At 29.8% G+C, this 17,794-nt stretch overlaps 1 protein-coding gene across 4 annotated transcripts in view; it reads left to right on the forward strand.

The window, feature by feature from the left end:
• The window catches only part of Nrx-1 (neurexin 1), a 222,501-nt gene that overhangs the window by 134,280 nt on the left and 70,427 nt on the right, over nt 1-17,794 (forward strand). For 2 of the 4 annotated variants that reach the window (XM_083109202.1, XM_083109205.1), the window contains exon 9: nt 10,935-11,009. The exons of 1 other annotated variant lie outside the window; for it this stretch is intronic. In XM_083109202.1, the coding sequence (XP_082965328.1) occupies nt 10,935-11,009 (75 nt within the window). The remainder of the gene's footprint in view (nt 1-10,934; nt 11,010-17,794) is intronic. One more of the 4 variants, XM_083109204.1, reaches the window with a different exon arrangement.

Here is a 17,794-nt window from a genome sequence, read left to right on the forward strand (position 1 = left end):
TGCGTCAGCAACAAAGACATATTTTCGAGGAAGGAAGAATTTTTCTCGACAAAAAATTGACTTGATTTTTCTATTTCTTGAAATCTATTGATTTTCGTAACATGAAATATTGTATATTGATAATCAAAAGTCAGATAAAACTTTAATATTTGAATATCCGATTTGTCAGAGAGATCCGATTCGTTCAGTCACAGATAAATATTTCAAAATGTCATTCTATATCTTGAAATCAATAAATTGAAATATGATTCATTAAATGCACAAGTCTCGGGATCTTGGGCTTTGTTGATTCACCATTTCGTAGATTCCACGTCTTTTACGTGATAGGTCTTTGATTCTTTATGTGTCGTTTACTTGTCGTATCCTTTACTTTTAAAGCCCATAAGGTTTCAGGAATCGTTGAATTACGTTTTATGCGCTATACTGGTACCGCGATCATTCGCAAACGAAAATCAGTGCTGGAACATCATAGCGACCACACGGTGGACTATTTTAAAGGAGTAATTAGAAGATGAGACGTTTGCGGGAAACTACCACAGATCGAAACGCTCCTTTGCTCGATGGCGCCAGTAGTCAGAGTAAACGTCAATGCGGACGTTACAGTGGTTGCGTTTTAATTATCGAAAACCGTCGCGGCTTTGCTTCGATGACCATCGAAGTTACTTTCTTATCGAATACACATATATATTGGGATTTATTAATAGAAATTTTCGTCTTATATTCTCAAAGGATTCTCATTACAAAAAATTATTTAATTAAAATTAACTTAGAATTAACTATTTCAATCCAAGTATACTTATTAATGTATATTTAATTTTTTGCGTAACCGATATCCTCAAATAATTTAAATTTTGTTCATATTTTGTAATTATTTATCTTGATGTGATTAAAAATATAAGAATATATAAACAAGAGAAAAATAAATAACACAATATTTTTCTTGTAACTTAAATTCTTGAGGTTCAATAAATTATATTAACATATCAAGTTTGTTTAAAGCTATAAATAATATGTAATAAGACATTACGTGCAATGACAGAGAAAGAGAGAGAGAACAATCAAATTTTCGGATAATATTTTAAAACGTTAGCTATTCTGTTCTGCTTTGCCTGATTTATTAAATTATATTATTTTATATATTGCATGATTGTATTATATTTGATTTTATATATGAAAACTATAACAAGAAACTAATAACGCACACCAAATGCAATATCGAAATAGCTATAAGTTGTATAAACTGTTATTTGCATGTTAATATAACCATGAAAGGGCTCGTCGTCATTTGTAGCTCGGCAATTCTAATTGAAACTCGTTACACTCGAAATTACTCTGCATCGCATTGTATCCAGTATTATCGTATTATCATATTAATACTGTCATTTCGTTCCACTTGTCAAAAGCAAATTGTACGTTATTAGCCATTTAAAAAATAATGTTTTATCAACTCTTGTGCAATTCCTCCTCAATTATTACTAAATCGCAACTAAAATGTAAAAACAGTTTCTCAAAATGATTCTTATTTCATTACAACGCGTGTAGCAACTTCAGACTTTTACTTTTATTTTTACCAACTATTTATTAACAGATTGATGTTATGCAAAAATCTATACCATATATACAAAATTTCTGATTAAATCACCAAATTATTAAAGTTATGAGTAAATGATATGTAAACCTAGAGATAAATCAAATAAAAAACCTAAATAAAATATTATTTTTTTTAAATTAGTGACATTTCATATATAATTTAAAGTAATTTTTATATAAAGCTATCAAAATTAATGCTATAGTCATTCGATATTATATTATCAATTAATAACTCAAAAATTTAATGAATTGTCATTTCTTAAAAATATATATTATTTGAAGGGAATTAAGAATGAAATATAAAATTGAAGTAAGATAGATATATGTCTATAAATATTATGTTAGAGTCTTATATGTGTGTGTGTGTGTTAATTTTTTTATATTCAAGTACATCAACTGAATGATTTTTGTGCTTTGATTACAACGATGATGCAAAAGCGCAAAGAATATCTCGCATAAGATTTTTTACGTTTTGCGGCGCATTGTATGGTTCTGCAGGGGGTTCTTGTTCCCTCGCTGCATTACGTGCACGGAACACATTTGCAGTACGAGCGCGTCGGATGCATCGCCGCTGTTACACGCCGATTTTCCTCGTCTACACGGCAATGCCCCTGATTTATTCTACGGAACTTCCCGTGTTCGGCCATCTAATGCACCACGGCCATATAGCTATCCCGTTGCACACGTGGCTACATGCATCAGCGAACTTCGAGACTGCACTTTTTCATCCACCCATTTCCTCTCGAGTTTCTACAGAATTAGTGTCATTAATCCGACGCACCTCGGTTTATAATTAAGCAGTAATTCAACCGAATCAAAATGAAATAAAGCAGATTTTGATATTTATCTGATATTTATTAGACCAAAATTTTTTCAAAATAATATGAGTTTTATTGTCCCTTATTAAACTTATTAGAAAATCCATTATTTAATGTGTATATATTTGCTACTTTCCCCTCTGGATACAATGTATTGACATTTTTGTATTAAAATATAAATTAATTATATAATTGGCGTTATTTATATATAAAAATCAAAATATGACATTAGTTTTAAAAAAAATATAATAAAAAAATATGTAATAAAAATATTCTATTATATTTATCAACATTTTTCATATATCAAAGTTTTTGTTGTCTTTAAATATAATTTTACTGTCACCCTTTTATGAAAGTTATTAGTTAACATGAAATGTGCATATATATTTAGTGCTTATTAATTAAACAATTCATTTGAGAAGAACATAAAGTAGAATTTTATATATCGTAATGTTTGTCCTGAGCGCATGCATAGATCATGAAAAATCGTCGTCGAGAAAGTCGAAAACTGGACGTCCGATTCGCTTATTTACCGTGGCCACGGCACCAACAGAACAGGAGCCATTAGCGCAAAGTTAATTCCAGTTAAAGTAGAAAACTCGCGAAACTACTGCCGAGCTGGGCGACATATTATTAGCCAGCTTGCAGTCGTTTTCGTCGGCGACTTCCGCGACATTATATAGTTACCTGCGGTGCACGTTATAAATGTAAAATGCACAGAATGGCCGCAGCAGAATTATTCTTCAGAATTTCCAACATTTAATAATTTACAAGTATGTATATAGAGAGGCAGATATGTGAGACAGAGGTGAGAATAAAATATAAAATAAAGGTATAAGAGCTATTTCTATGTTATATAAACTATTCAGAACATTAAAATAATTATATAAGTATTTCTCTTATCGAGTTGTATAAATAATTTATTTCATGTGTGGCTCAAGAATACTAAATTTTAAATATTTTAAATATAGACATTGACCAACATGTTATTATATCTCCTTATCTCTAAATTCCCGGGAGACTTAAGTGGCCCGGTTAAGACATCGAGGATAACTCGGATATCTCGGGTTCTCTAAACTTATATTCACTACTATAGGTTTCTGAGGGATAATTATTTTTTGAAAAAATGCGTATTTGCTTCATTATTTTTCAAACTATTTTCCTTATTAAATAATATTCAAAATAATATTTGAAATAACATGTTTAAAATGGTCAATATTTGAAAATTACAAACATTAGTTTAAAGAATTATGATAATTATTTTAAAATTATCACTTAATTAATAATTTTTATTAACACGTTTCAATAATAAGTCCTATATATATTTATATTTATTAATCTCACGAAAAAATTTTCAAATAAACTTTTAGATAATACTTAAAATACAAATTTATTTAAAACACCATTTAAATAATTATTTTTAATAATCTAGATCTTCTTTGAAATGTTTTCATCGCTGGATAAAAAAACAACAACTTTATTAAATCATAAAATATAATTTTTCTCTTTTCTATTAAAAAGCAATCCAACAATATAATAATATTATTTATAGTATTGCAAACAGGAAATATGTGCAATATCAATAATGAAATTGTATTGCATTTGTCAAGAAAGATGTATGGAAATTTCGATTGTACGAGATGGTCGAATTAAATTCAGTCTTGACTTTTCACCGCTACAATTTCGTTTTCGTCTATTTTACCGCGAAATACAATTTAATAATAAGAATTGCGCTACAAAACAGCGAGAACAACGAAATGGAACAACAAAAATCGAGCGCCCAATGGCAAGAACCGGAAATGCTCTGCCGACCGAGAATGCACAGTATGCCTTTATAAGCAAAACACCGGAATTTCCGGTAATCCAATTAGCCAAAGACGCGAGAATTACCGCGAATCCCCTTTCTCGGATTCACGCTTGTTCCTCGGCACAATCCCCGACTTCCTCTCTCCCGATTAATTCGAGAACGATTCAATCCCATTCAACCTTCTCTGGTAAACGGTAGGATAGAAAGCTAACGAGTCCCGAATGAGTTTAACGAGTGCGATGGAAATATGTTTCTCGTGTCGTCGATTTTAAACAAAATGTGAGTTTGCATTTCAAGAGAAAAATTATTGGTATTTTTCATCGGAATTTAGCGTGATTCAATTCCCATTTATTTTTATCACGCATCTTTCATTAATCATTGTATAAAGTGATAGATATGTTCGTCAAGTACCTCACATGAGATCCTTATGGTCTGTGAACCGCTGCCAAGATCTATCCATATCTGACCGAGATGGTCTCGAAATACTTCACATCGACGTAGAATTACGTTAACTCCCTTCCTTTCTCAACCATTTCCACTCCAATGGATCGTTAATCCACACGAGATCAACCCACACGACTATCAACGGTCTCGTCGCTTTCGCCCCCGCTGCGAAGAAATTGAACAAGTATTTATGATCCCTTTTTTTGTAGGGATGGCGATCCTTGTGCGCGCTCGGTTTCACACTCGGCGATTTACGATATTATTTCTATCGTGAGTTGCAGGGAATCGACCGTGTAACTTGGCGCGCGTTACAGCAGCGCGAACGTCATCGTTATTCAACGAGATTAGCCCTTCGGCCTCGTTTCATGTTGTATCCCTTTTTCCCCTTCTCCCCCTCCGTCTCTTTCGCGTTCACTCTTTCCAAACATTTTCGCCCGGATAGACGACGAATCTCAGCCGGCCGGAAAATATACGTCCCTGCTAAATAAAACATTGTCGGGACTGGGTGCGAAGTGCACCGCGAGGATAAATGGACGAGAAAGCGCACGACGGGGTTGCATCTGGGAAAAGTGTCGGAAAGAATAGCGCGGATATACTGCTCGCTTGCAATCCTGATTTCTCCCTTTTTCTCTTTTTTTCTCTTGCTCTCTTTCTCTCTCTTTTTGTCTCTCTTCTTTTTTAGTTTCACGCAATCCTTTTTTTCCTTATTTACAAGTTACTCATAGTGCACACGCGATAACTTGATATTATTTTTGTTACGTATCAAAGCTTTACGTCAAAACGATGGAACGTTTAAAAAAATTTGATTACTTATTTTGGAGATAAATACATAGTGCATATCGATCAACTCAGTAATTACAAACTATTTATTAAATTAATACTTACAAACACTATCTATACAAACGCTATTTATGAAATTAGAATTTTTCTATCTAAGCAAATAATTTTTTTATTAGATTTTTTATTTTCTAAAGCAAGGATTGAGAAATTATAATACTTTCCAAATGAAAAAATATACGAATGTGTGTATCATAATTATTTTAAATAATAGGAATTACTTTGGACTACCATTTTTTTGCTTGATTTAACGAACATAAACCTCTCACATTAATCTTAAGAACAACGTATTAAAATAATTATTATTTATTAAGAGAAACTACATAACTTGATTTATCAAAAAGAATCCACAACTGCAAATCAATTTGAATAATGGGTAAATCTCTACATTCTTATGGATCATGCTACTTTTTTTTAAATAGTTACATCGCGTGCATTGTTCAATGATGGTTTACTTCGATCGTTACCTCGCGACACACGTGATCGAGAATTACGAGTCACGATTCCGCTGGAAAGTAAATCCAGCCCGCACTCGTAAATTTCGCGCACAGCTTGAGCAGATTTAACGATTTTCAGTAAAATTATGAGTTCGCATCTGATCGACGAATCGATGAGATTTTGATGTATTATTAAACATAATACTCGTATAAAATCTCTTCATTAAAACTTATAATAGAAAATGTTCTAATAAAATGTATAAAATAAATGTAAACAAATTTCATGAAAATTGTCTATAGAAATACATTACTAATACAAAAATAGGAGAAAATATAACATTTTTATTGAAATTCATCAATATTCTTCCCTCCTTTTTAAATCATTATTATGAAAAAACTTGGAGTTATTTTTTTCTTGAGTCTTTTATTAAGTCTTTAATTTAACATTAAATAAGAAAAAGCAATTTTGCCAAATAAATCTTATATATAAAGATAATTTTTAAATGTAGGTCACTAAGCTTTAGGAGCTGAACTCTTTGACTGATTTTTCCTTAGAGAAAGTTTAATTGAACGCTATGCTTTTTTTCACAACTTTTTAACATTAAATATTCTCAAAGTCTATTTAATTTTAAATTAGAAAAATAAGATTTTATTATATATATATATATATATATATATATATATATATATATATATATATATTTATTATTCTTAATTTATTTATTATTTATTATTTATTTATTTATTTGTTTATTATTCTTAATATTTTGTCTAAAATCGTTGATTTTTTATTTCCTTATAATTCATAAATTATTTATATCTCATTCTATTTTTATAAAACAGAAATAGAGTAGATATATAAAAAATAATGTATGTATATTTTAAATTAGAGACAGAGAGAGAGAAAAATATATGTGTATATGTATATACATTAGATATTAAGAAAAATTTTTATAATAATTCCAAATACTTATTTTCAAAACGATTTCAAAATCTATCATTAAAATATTACATAATAAAGTATTCTGCCAAGTTTCGATAAGAAACTGAAATATAATAAACAGTACATTTTTCCCAGGCATTTAATAATCTTTTTCTAGAATGTCGAAAAGAGAAAAAGAAAGAAAATGCATTATATCTATATTACTACAGACAAAAGTGACTCGCAAAAGTATATTTGAAAACGTTATTATATTATTTTGTATTAATGCTTTTAGATTAATATTTTTCTTTCTCTCATTGAGATATAACGTTAAGAATGTCTCTAAATCGATGTTCCATTCGTTTCTTACACTCTAATTCGTGAAGTGACTTGATCTTCCTTGAAGTATTCTTACAGCCAAGTACCGTCCCTTCCTCTTCATAGTACGAGCAATCGGGACAGTTGTAAGACGCCCTTCCGTCTTTTAATTAACGTACCAGCCGTTTTCGGTGCTGGTTTAATTAACCGAGTGAACTTCTCTGCAAGGCGACCAAGTTCCAAGAATTAATAAACGCGAGTGTAATGTTTACAGGTAGCATAATAATTAATTTCCATGGTGACTAAGTTTCGCGGCATTGTCGAATGCTTCGCGAAACTTTATTCAAATGTACCAACAAGTGAAATTAATTTGCCGAGTTAATAGTATCCGATATGCGAATTGAAAAGTTTATTTCATAGTGCAGATTACGCATTTATGATATTATTATTGAGAATTTTGTAGCGTAATCTTCATTTTTTAAATTCTACTTAATTTTATTTTAAAATAATTTGGAAGTAAGCTTTTTAAATAAAAGATATACAGATTAGATAAATAACAATAGCTAAAAGAGAAATCTAAAAGTCTACAGAATATATTTATAATATATTTTTCTAGTTAATATTTTATAAATAAAATTATACGTCTCTTATAAATACTATTATTAATACCACAGAATAGTCTTTATGAAGAATACAATAAAATTTGCAAAAAAATAACTACATGTAGAAGTTAACGTTGTATAAATCATATTTATCGATTACTTGTTCTCCTTGGTAATTAAATATTCTGCGATTAATTCTTAACCTCGACCAAGTTCGAAACTTCGCGATGGAATAAGAATCTAGCAATTATGTGTTAAATTATATCTTAATTTATAACAATATAAAAGTTTTGCGATGGAAAGTTTGAGGCGAAATTATATTAAAGCAATTTATATTTAATTTAAAATAAGAAATTGATAACTCGTTACTTTTGACACATTTCTAATCTGTCAAATGTAAGGTCTTTGCGACGCGGAAAACTGACAACGGAAAAGAAATTTACCAATGGAATTTTTTAAACAGAATTGTGTGCCTCGTACAAAATTGGCCGGTATCTGGGTTAAGTCGTGGATCCTCCCAGGTATATTTTCTTATTTGTGTGCGTGCTCATCGAATAATCTGGCATAATCTGTCACGAAATCGCTAAGCCTCGAGTAGCTCGAGCTTACGTGACGTCTCGAAAACGTCTCGACGAGAGATGGCCGCGATATTAAATCCTAGCACAGGTGGATTTTATTCCACTGCGGTATACCGAAGATATTTCTCGTGTACTTAGATCTCATCCTGGACGGCTCCAATAATATTTCCGTCAGTTTATACTCTAGGAAGTGAGATTTGTCATCGTATTTGATGCGATTGCGTCTTTTGACCTCAAAATTCTGATATTCTTGGTCTACTTATAGCAATTTCCATTATGATTTTGTATTTTTATCGTATATTAATTTTCATATCTCTTATATGCTCTCCTTTTTTCTTATTTAACATTAAGCATCGTCGTTTGCTTCTTGTCAGTGAATTTACTTGTGCGTAACTTTCACAATGTTCTCATTTTGTGTGCGAACTCTGCGGCTCGCTGAAAGTTTTACGGGTATTCAAGACGAACGCGTGTCTCCTCATATTTATGACAAGCGCCTTAATGCTTGGGCACGATGTGCCGACACGAATCCTCTGCCGCGGAGACTTTCAGCGACTTACTCCTCTCGTTATATCGCCCGAAAGATAATTCTCGTCTTAAAGTGACACATTATACTTCGCGACGTGTTTAACGATGCGCTTTATACTCATTTCGTTCCAAAGATGGCTCGTTGAGAGCTAGTTTTATGAAGGATTGTTTAAAAAAGACTTAAGTGCTTGCCGTAGTAAAAATATTTACCAAAGTATTCTTTATGTGATGTAAAACCTTTTCTTCTACCCAATTTCAACATCGGAATAGTTAATTAAAAAATCCGATTTTTCCTCATATAATTTTTACATATTTTTATATTATATTTATAATTTATATGTGAATTTAAACACATGATTATCTCCTAGAAATAGAATTTCAACCCCTCTTTTTAATTTTTATAACAGATTTGTTAATTTTTTAAAATAAATTTTTTAAATCGATATTAAGAAGTCTTCATTTATAAAAAGCACTTTTAGAATAGACTAAATTTTTTAAATAAAATATTAAGAGAAGTTTAAAATATTGGAAATCGAATATCTAATACTATAATAAACTCTTTTAACAATTTTAATTTTGAAAAATCCAATAAAAGTATAACATAGCAACTTTTCATCTATATATCTGATACATATTTACTAATTTTCTCTTTAAGATTTACAAATATATATGAATAATTAATGATGAATAATACTTAGGAGAAAAAAAACGGTATGAAATGTATTTAAATCTTATACACTAATATTTTTTCGATAATAAATATTTTCTACAAATTTTCCTTATATTTTATATTTTAAAAACGTTTTAAGATTCGAAAGATTTAAATAAATTTGATAAATGCAGTAGTTGCAAATGATGATAAAAAAATTTCTGCTCAAATCTCATGGTGTACATATTTCTTTAATGGAAAAAAAGCTTCGTAAAGGAAAAATCCTATGGAGCTTAGCGAACAAAAATTACGCTACGAGGTACCTCCAAGGATTTATCCGCCAGGGATGTGCTCGACAACGAATGTTCTTTAAACTATTGTTAAAAGTCGTACTTACTTTAACCTCTCGTGAATGAAACTTTATTGTCTCATCCGTAATTTATTCGTTCGCAACAACTTGGCAATCAACGAATTTAGCATTTAGTTCTACGCAAAGTAAGAAGTTAATGTTAAAAGTTTCAGGTGAAAATAAAATATGTTAGACGACCGCCTTTTTTACCTGCACTCCTCATTTGAATTGCGGATTTAGACTTAATAGAACACCTACAAAATAAGATTTCGCGTCCATCAAAACGCAGAGACTCGAAAATCAATTCCTCGTACGAGTGTACGAGAGCTGGTAGGAAATTACGAGAATCTCCTATATGTCTAGGTGGAAATAAATTTCCGAAATCGATTGTTAATGTTGCGCTGTCTATCATGCGCCCTGATTTTCTCCCTCGTATCGAAAAACGAATAGCGTGCGAGAAATTCATCGAAATGTGGCGAGAGACAAATTTGGTAGAAAAGAACGAATATTGGAAATGTTGTTCGTGCCAAAATAAATTCTCCAAGTTGGCAACTTCTCGCGCGTCATTAAACTAATGTTATAACACATATAGAAAATAGGAAAATCAAATTTTTCAATTTGTACGATGCAATCATTTTAAAATCACTCTCTCATGATGTTTTTTATAAGTATTAAGCACATTGCATGTTACTTCATCATAGAATTTTTTAAACAAAAATAAATTATAACGATAATAATCGTTACAACTTCTAATCAAAAGTGCTCACTAATTTCAAAGATGTTATGTAAAATATTAAGTAAAAGTTATACACATTTTCTATTTTTTGGACTCATACTGCACTATAATTAATATTAATATGCGTATAAGTAAAATCAATTATTAGTACTTTTCCGAGATAAAACTGGCACCAACATGAAAAAAGCACCAATGAGTACATAAGTCGCACAATCATGCGACGTCGATCATTCTAAAATCGATTCTCAATGTTGCTGACCCTTGTGCGCCCACACGTGGTCGAACTTGGGCCAACGCACGCTGTTGGACTACCATTTTAAAGAAGGCCGGAACGACGATAAACATGAGGCGACTCCACGGCCTTGTGGTCACCTTCACCAGCCCAGAGTCCCACCTGGTAAGCCTCAGTATCACAAGCTTGAAAAAAAATCAGCAAGTGAAAGAAATGAAGCTGAGAGCTCAGCTCGCGAGCTCTCATTTGATTGGCCCGGACACGCACCTGTATATACCTAATTGGCTAACTTTCACGCGAGAAATTAGCTTTTTAGAGAGGAGTGATCACCAGAGCACTTTCTTTTCTTCTTCTTCTTCTTCTTCTTCTTCTTCTTCTTCTTCTTCTTCTTCTTCTTCTCTATCTTTCTCTTCTTCTTTTTTTCTTTTTATTTCTTTTTTTTTAATTTTTTTTTACTTCTTTTAATCAGTCTTTATAATAGATGATATTCGAATAGTAAAAACTGAAAACTTTCAGATATGTTCAGATTTTTCTTCTGAAATATATGTGTTCGAACATATAATATAATCATTTAATAATAAAATTAAATTTTTTTTTATTATTACGCATTGTTAATTCATAGAGAAAAATATCGTTTAATCGCGCATTGTTTTCTAGCTTAATCATTTTTTGTGATGATAATAATATTTTCTTTACTTATATATTATAATCTATAAAAGTAATTATGTATATATTAAATATTCCTACTAATATTTTTTATTACACTACGTTTATTATTATTGCTATTATTTCATTCAAAATATACACGAAAGTATAAATCTTAAAATAATATAATCTAAATTGAAATATATAGATATATTATGAGTTTATAAAAATATTGCAAATATACATGTATATAATATATGTGAAGAAGTCACGAACATGATATTCAAACGATAGAATGCTTCAATATTTGAATACATCTATATATGTATCTCTTTACGACCCTTATCTTCTTTCTACATCCAACTTTATTATTTCTTTCTGCTCTTCTTTTTATTCTTTTATTAAAGAGACACGTGGAGACTTGTGGAAAGAATTATTGATATGAAACTATGTATTATTGCTACGTATATATAAAAAACTTCATAACAAGAGGAGAAAGAGAAAGATTAACTAAATCTAAAAAATCGTGTACAAAAATTATATATATTATATTTATTATCTAACAATAAGATACTTGATTACGAGCTATTATTAAAATATTATTTAAAAAATTTTCCATATGAATTATTTAAAAATTTCCAAAATATATAAATTTTCTCATTTGGTATTGTATACAATTATTTTTGAAGCAATATATTATCAGCAAAAAATGTAAAAAAAGAATTTGATTTTAAATTAATTGATAGCATATTTTACTAAATGTTTATTCTTGTCAATAATCTATAATTGTTTCCACGAGTGCTTTCTTGCAAATGGTTAGGGGATGAATCACAATATGTACATAGCTCAAATGTGAATAATATACGCACACGACACTTAAGCTAGCTCTAGGTACACCACTGGTCATTGCACATGCACGCAATAATCTACGCTCCTCTCACTATCATCATCTCTATCATCGACGCGATCCAGTACATCTTTATGATTGTACAATACCATGAGAGAGATTGGAACTTAAGTAAAAATCAATTTTTATTATTTCACCAAAAACTGTATTATTTTTTTTAATAGACAGAGATAATTAATTATTACCGTATTCATTTTTTCTTACAAAAAATAAAAATTCTCTCACCAAATTTATTAAAATTAGTTTTCAATCAATTCGAACAATCTAATTTATTTACTTCGAAATGACTGTGAGCGCGATTAATAAAATCAAATTATTTCTCGACAAGTACTTTAATTTTTGGCAGATTGAGGCTTGTTGTACTTCTTGATTTCTATCGATCGATAATAGCGATCATTTCATCAAATCATCCTCTCTGCCTCACGGAATGAATGATTAATGAGCGTCTGACAATTGCCTTTAGCTCGAGCACCAAGCTGCATGAGGAAAGGAGAACGAACGAAATGCACCCGCCTGCATGTTGACGCCAAAAATTACGTCTAATTGTATTTTCAGGATGAAAGAACAGATCGACGCCGATTGGACCCACTGTTATCAGTTATGCTGAAACATATTCGTTTCGAGAGAAACGTACACCAAGAAGCAGATTTAATTACAGATCAAATGTTTTAAAATTGTCATTGAGATTTAATACCAGAAATCTCTTAATCACTGAAAAATTTCTGTCTTTAAGAAAGTATATATATTTTTTATTTGTAAAGTATTCTGATATAAAAAAAATATTTCGTAAAATACTTGCTACACAAAATAATTTTTACTCATATGATATACATATATATATGGATACACACACACACACAGGCGCGCATGTGTATGTGTGTATTATATATATATATATATATATATATATATATATATATATATATATATACACACATATATATATATATATATATATATATATATATATATATATATATATATATGTATGTATGTATGTATGTATGTATGTATGTATGTATGTATGTATGTATGTATGTATGTATGTATGTATGTATATGTATATGTGTATGTGTATGTGTATGTGTATGTGTATGTGTATGTGTATATGTATATGTATATGTATATGTATATATATATGTATATGTATATGTATATGTATATGTATATGTATATGTATATGTATATGTATATGTATATGTATATGTATATGTATATGTGTATGTATGTATGTATGTATGTATGTATGTATGTCATATGAGTAAAAGTTATTTTGTTGCAAGTATTATATATATAAAACAGGTTAACGCAACAAGTTAATAAGATTTAAAAAATATATATTATGTATTATTACATATATTTTGCGTGTAGTGTATATTTACTAACAATTAAAAATTGCATTGATTACTAATTTTTTCAATTATACATATCAAAAGCGATTATTGAATCTTTTTTTTAAGACAATTATTACTTTAATACAATTATTAAAAAACTCATCTATTATATTTTATAATATATAATTTTCATCATAGCACATATATATATATATATATATATATATATATATATGTATTTATATAAAAATAAAAATTAATAAAAATAAATCTGTAATAATAATAAAAAAAGATAATACTACAAAGAAAATTGTACATATTAATATTAGATGCTATTATACATAGGATTGCTTTATTATTATTACTCTTACAATTCTAATTTTATTAATAAATATGTTATAATAAAAAATTTATAGAAACATAGTATTATTAAAAGATTTAAAATATATTTATCGCGGACAATTAATAAAAATAAATCTTGAATAAATCTTTAATATAATAAACTTTTATAAAAATCTGCTTCTAAATAACTTAAATACTGTGTTCGCTGTATTAACAATCACTGTTTCAGCATTGCTCGGCAACAATGGGAAAAGCGCGTTATATTATCGATATGTCGGTACATGTATTGAAGATATGTAAACAAAAAAGAGAGAAAAAAAGAGAATAAAAGGGAGAGAAAAAGAGAGAAAGAGAGAGAGAGAAAGAGAGAGAGAGAAAGAGAGAGGTTTCAAATCGATCGAAATATATCATAATCAATAATCAATTTCAGAATCAATCCCAGCCCGTCTCACAGTCGTTTCACATGATAAAGATAAAACTTTACATACACAATACATGACACACACATGCGTGTACATCTTCTATTTTGTTTCTACCATCTCGCGAATATGAGATAGCCCTAAATTCTCGTCTACTGAGCCTCAACACATATACACCGTGCCTAACCACGATACCAATATCGTAACTCTTGCGCAGCTGCAACACGGTGGGGCTCTGGGTAAGAAAACACTTGGAATAACTTTGAATATATATTTCTCGATTACTTCGTGCCAAAAGTTCCTTTACCTCTCTCCTCCCTTCGTTCTCATTCCGGCAACAACCCCCCGGGGTACTTATCTTCTACCCTTTATCTTTTCTCCGAGGTTTCTTTTTAATTTATGACGTATGCTTTGCTTTGTTTTATTAATGTTTTTATTGTTCTTTGAATAAATCTTTCTTCTTGAAATTAGACTTTTTGCGTGAATATTGAACATTTTTATTTACAAATTATACATATTCGGCAAATGCTTCGCTCAGTACATAACTTTTTAAATTATTTCTACACTTAATAATATAAATTTAGATTAAAGGTAATTTAGAGGTATCTCAATATATTAAGAAAAAAATAATAATTCTAAATTAATTCTAGCTAGTATTTTAATATTTGACAAATTGATAAATGCAGATATTTTAATCTCTATTTTATATATATAAGAAAAGAGTATATATCATATTAAAAAAAGAGTAGACATCATATAAATATTTAAATGTAAGTTTGCTTTAAATACTTCTACAAATAAATTGCTCTCTTCTCATTAGAAAAAAGATCTAAAATATTCATTCAGAGATTGAATATTTTTGTGTAGCCTAAATAAAGTTATAATTTTAGAAAATATAATTTTCAAAATAAAATATAAAAAAATACAATTGTACAAATAAATAAAATTACTTGAACACAATTTTTGCATATAAAGACCATGCATACGTCATACATTTTTTGTCAAAATCACTCTTTATATTTCTACATTACATATGGCCAAGTCTGTTTATATTCATTACTTATATTAAAAACACTTTACAATAATTAGTGCATTTCAGCTTCCACAATGTTGCTAAGTTATAAAAGTATCAAGATCACCGAAATGTCTTTAACTTGATTAAAAATTTTAACATATCTCTTCAAGATTTTTTTTTCAAACATTTACACCCATCGAAGCAATCAATAATTCAGGGCTTTATGTAAAATTAGTTTAGAAGAGAATTTACTTATTCTCAAAAAAATTCCTATCCAAAGTTTTATGAAACCCTTGCTTTTCCTTTGTCCATTCTTTTCGAGTTTTCTACAATGTATTTCAGGATACTTGATCGCTCGCACGGATCTGCTCTTCATCATCGATGGAGTTTGCAGGTGAGAGATCATTTAATCGATCTTTTGAGGCGGGATACGAGTGCGCGTAAACACTTGACTTTTAACAAAGCCACTGTGTTACGGAGCATGACACAGTTACTGCGGTTGTAAGCCGGGCTATAACGCTCCGCGCATCAGGCTTGGAGTAGCTTGCACAGGAAGCAGCTTGCGGTTTCTAAACTCTGGATAGCTTTGCTCGAAGCGCGACAGGCAAACACAGACGCGAATTAATATATACAAAGCTGTCACATGCGATGTTTAAAAGAGCGGTTAATTGAGCCACCAATTGCGTAAAATCAAGAGCATTTGTATAAATTATTATTTGTTATTGCTTCTATTCAGCACATGTCATTTCGATTAAACGCTTTTAAAGCTCTATCTAGATTGCTTTTTCCATAAAAATACTAATTCCCGAAATAATATTAATTTAATTTACAATAAAAAAAGAATTACATTAAAGATACTTCATTATTTTTTGCAAAAAGATTACAAAATTATCGGAGTAAGCGAAAATTATTAAATATTGTCCTATCGTGAAATTTTTCTGAAAAGAATATGACGCATTTCTTTAACAGATTACAAGTAATTAACATATGTTATATGTTGTAGTTACGAGCATATATTTAGTTATAATCTGACAGTTTATATATTATGTTATTAACCTTGCAACGTTGACGATCAGGACGAAGTAACTCGATATATAATCGGGCGAACGCGACGATTAGTTTAGATGGGAACGCCAGCTATCAGTCGCAGATTCACGTTGACGTAGTTGGGGAAACTAATCAGCCAACCAACGTGTATATGTACACTAGTCGACCTTAATCCGTCAGAATCGGTTCGCCAAGAAGGAGACACGTTATCCGATAGCTACCGATATTGCCGCCACATTGACGCATTTCCATTCGCTGGAAATTCTCACGGGTCGTGTAACGCAATCAGATGGTTAGCAGGTACTCCCACGTGGTCGCGACCTACCCATCCGCCTGCACAACAGGTTGTCTATTTACTTTCCTAGACTCTACTTTTTTTTTTTATTAATTTTTGGGATCTTTTTATCCTTTTTATTCTTACACGAATAGAAGTGAAGAATATTATTTTTGTAATTAGTTAATGAATTGTGAAAAAATATGAAAATATATTAACAAAAATTTAGAGAAAAATTTATCTCAAAAGTTTCTATCGATTTTAATGAAATAAAGAATATATTATATATATAATATCTCTCTTGACAGAGATGCCACAAGAGTTAATAAATTTAACAAGAATCGTGAAAATATCGTAATATCCTGTCCAATACATTACGTCTCTCGCATATAAGTTTTAAAACAAAAAATGTTTTGCTTTTCGATGTCGATTATTTTTCATGTTTAAGGAATTTATTAAAAATTTATTTTATCAAAGTATGAAATAAGAATTTTGACACATATCCCATAGTAAATTTAATTATACATTTATAAAGCCACAACAATATATGATAAACTTCAAATCAAAACATGTTCAAAATTTTAATCAACAATAAGATGATTAATAAAAATTATCATATATCGTTACTATTATTTATCATTCTAAGCTATGACTTGTCGTAAAGCTACTAATATTGCAATATAAACTTTCATCATTTCCCTAATATTGGATCGAGAAATGTTTTCCTTAAATAGCTGAAATTTGCGCAGTAAGTGCAGTATAATAGAACATTTATCACAAAGCTCGCATAATCATAATTGACATTTGCTGACAGGTGCGGAGATCGGAAAGGATTGGTAGCCCGTAAAATGGAAGAGGGGTACGAAGGGGCGCGTCACTCGCGGATTAGTAAATAATTTATTTCAGGAAGTAATTTAACTTTTCTAATTGATCGTCTGCTCGGTCGAGAGTTTCGCGAAAAGGGCGA

The sequence above is a fragment of the Camponotus vicinus genome, unplaced genomic scaffold, assembly GCF_025532165.1.
Source record: "Camponotus vicinus isolate PSW18456_S1 unplaced genomic scaffold, iyCamVici1.0 SCAF_9, whole genome shotgun sequence".
NCBI lineage: Eukaryota > Metazoa > Arthropoda > Insecta > Hymenoptera > Formicidae > Camponotus > Camponotus vicinus.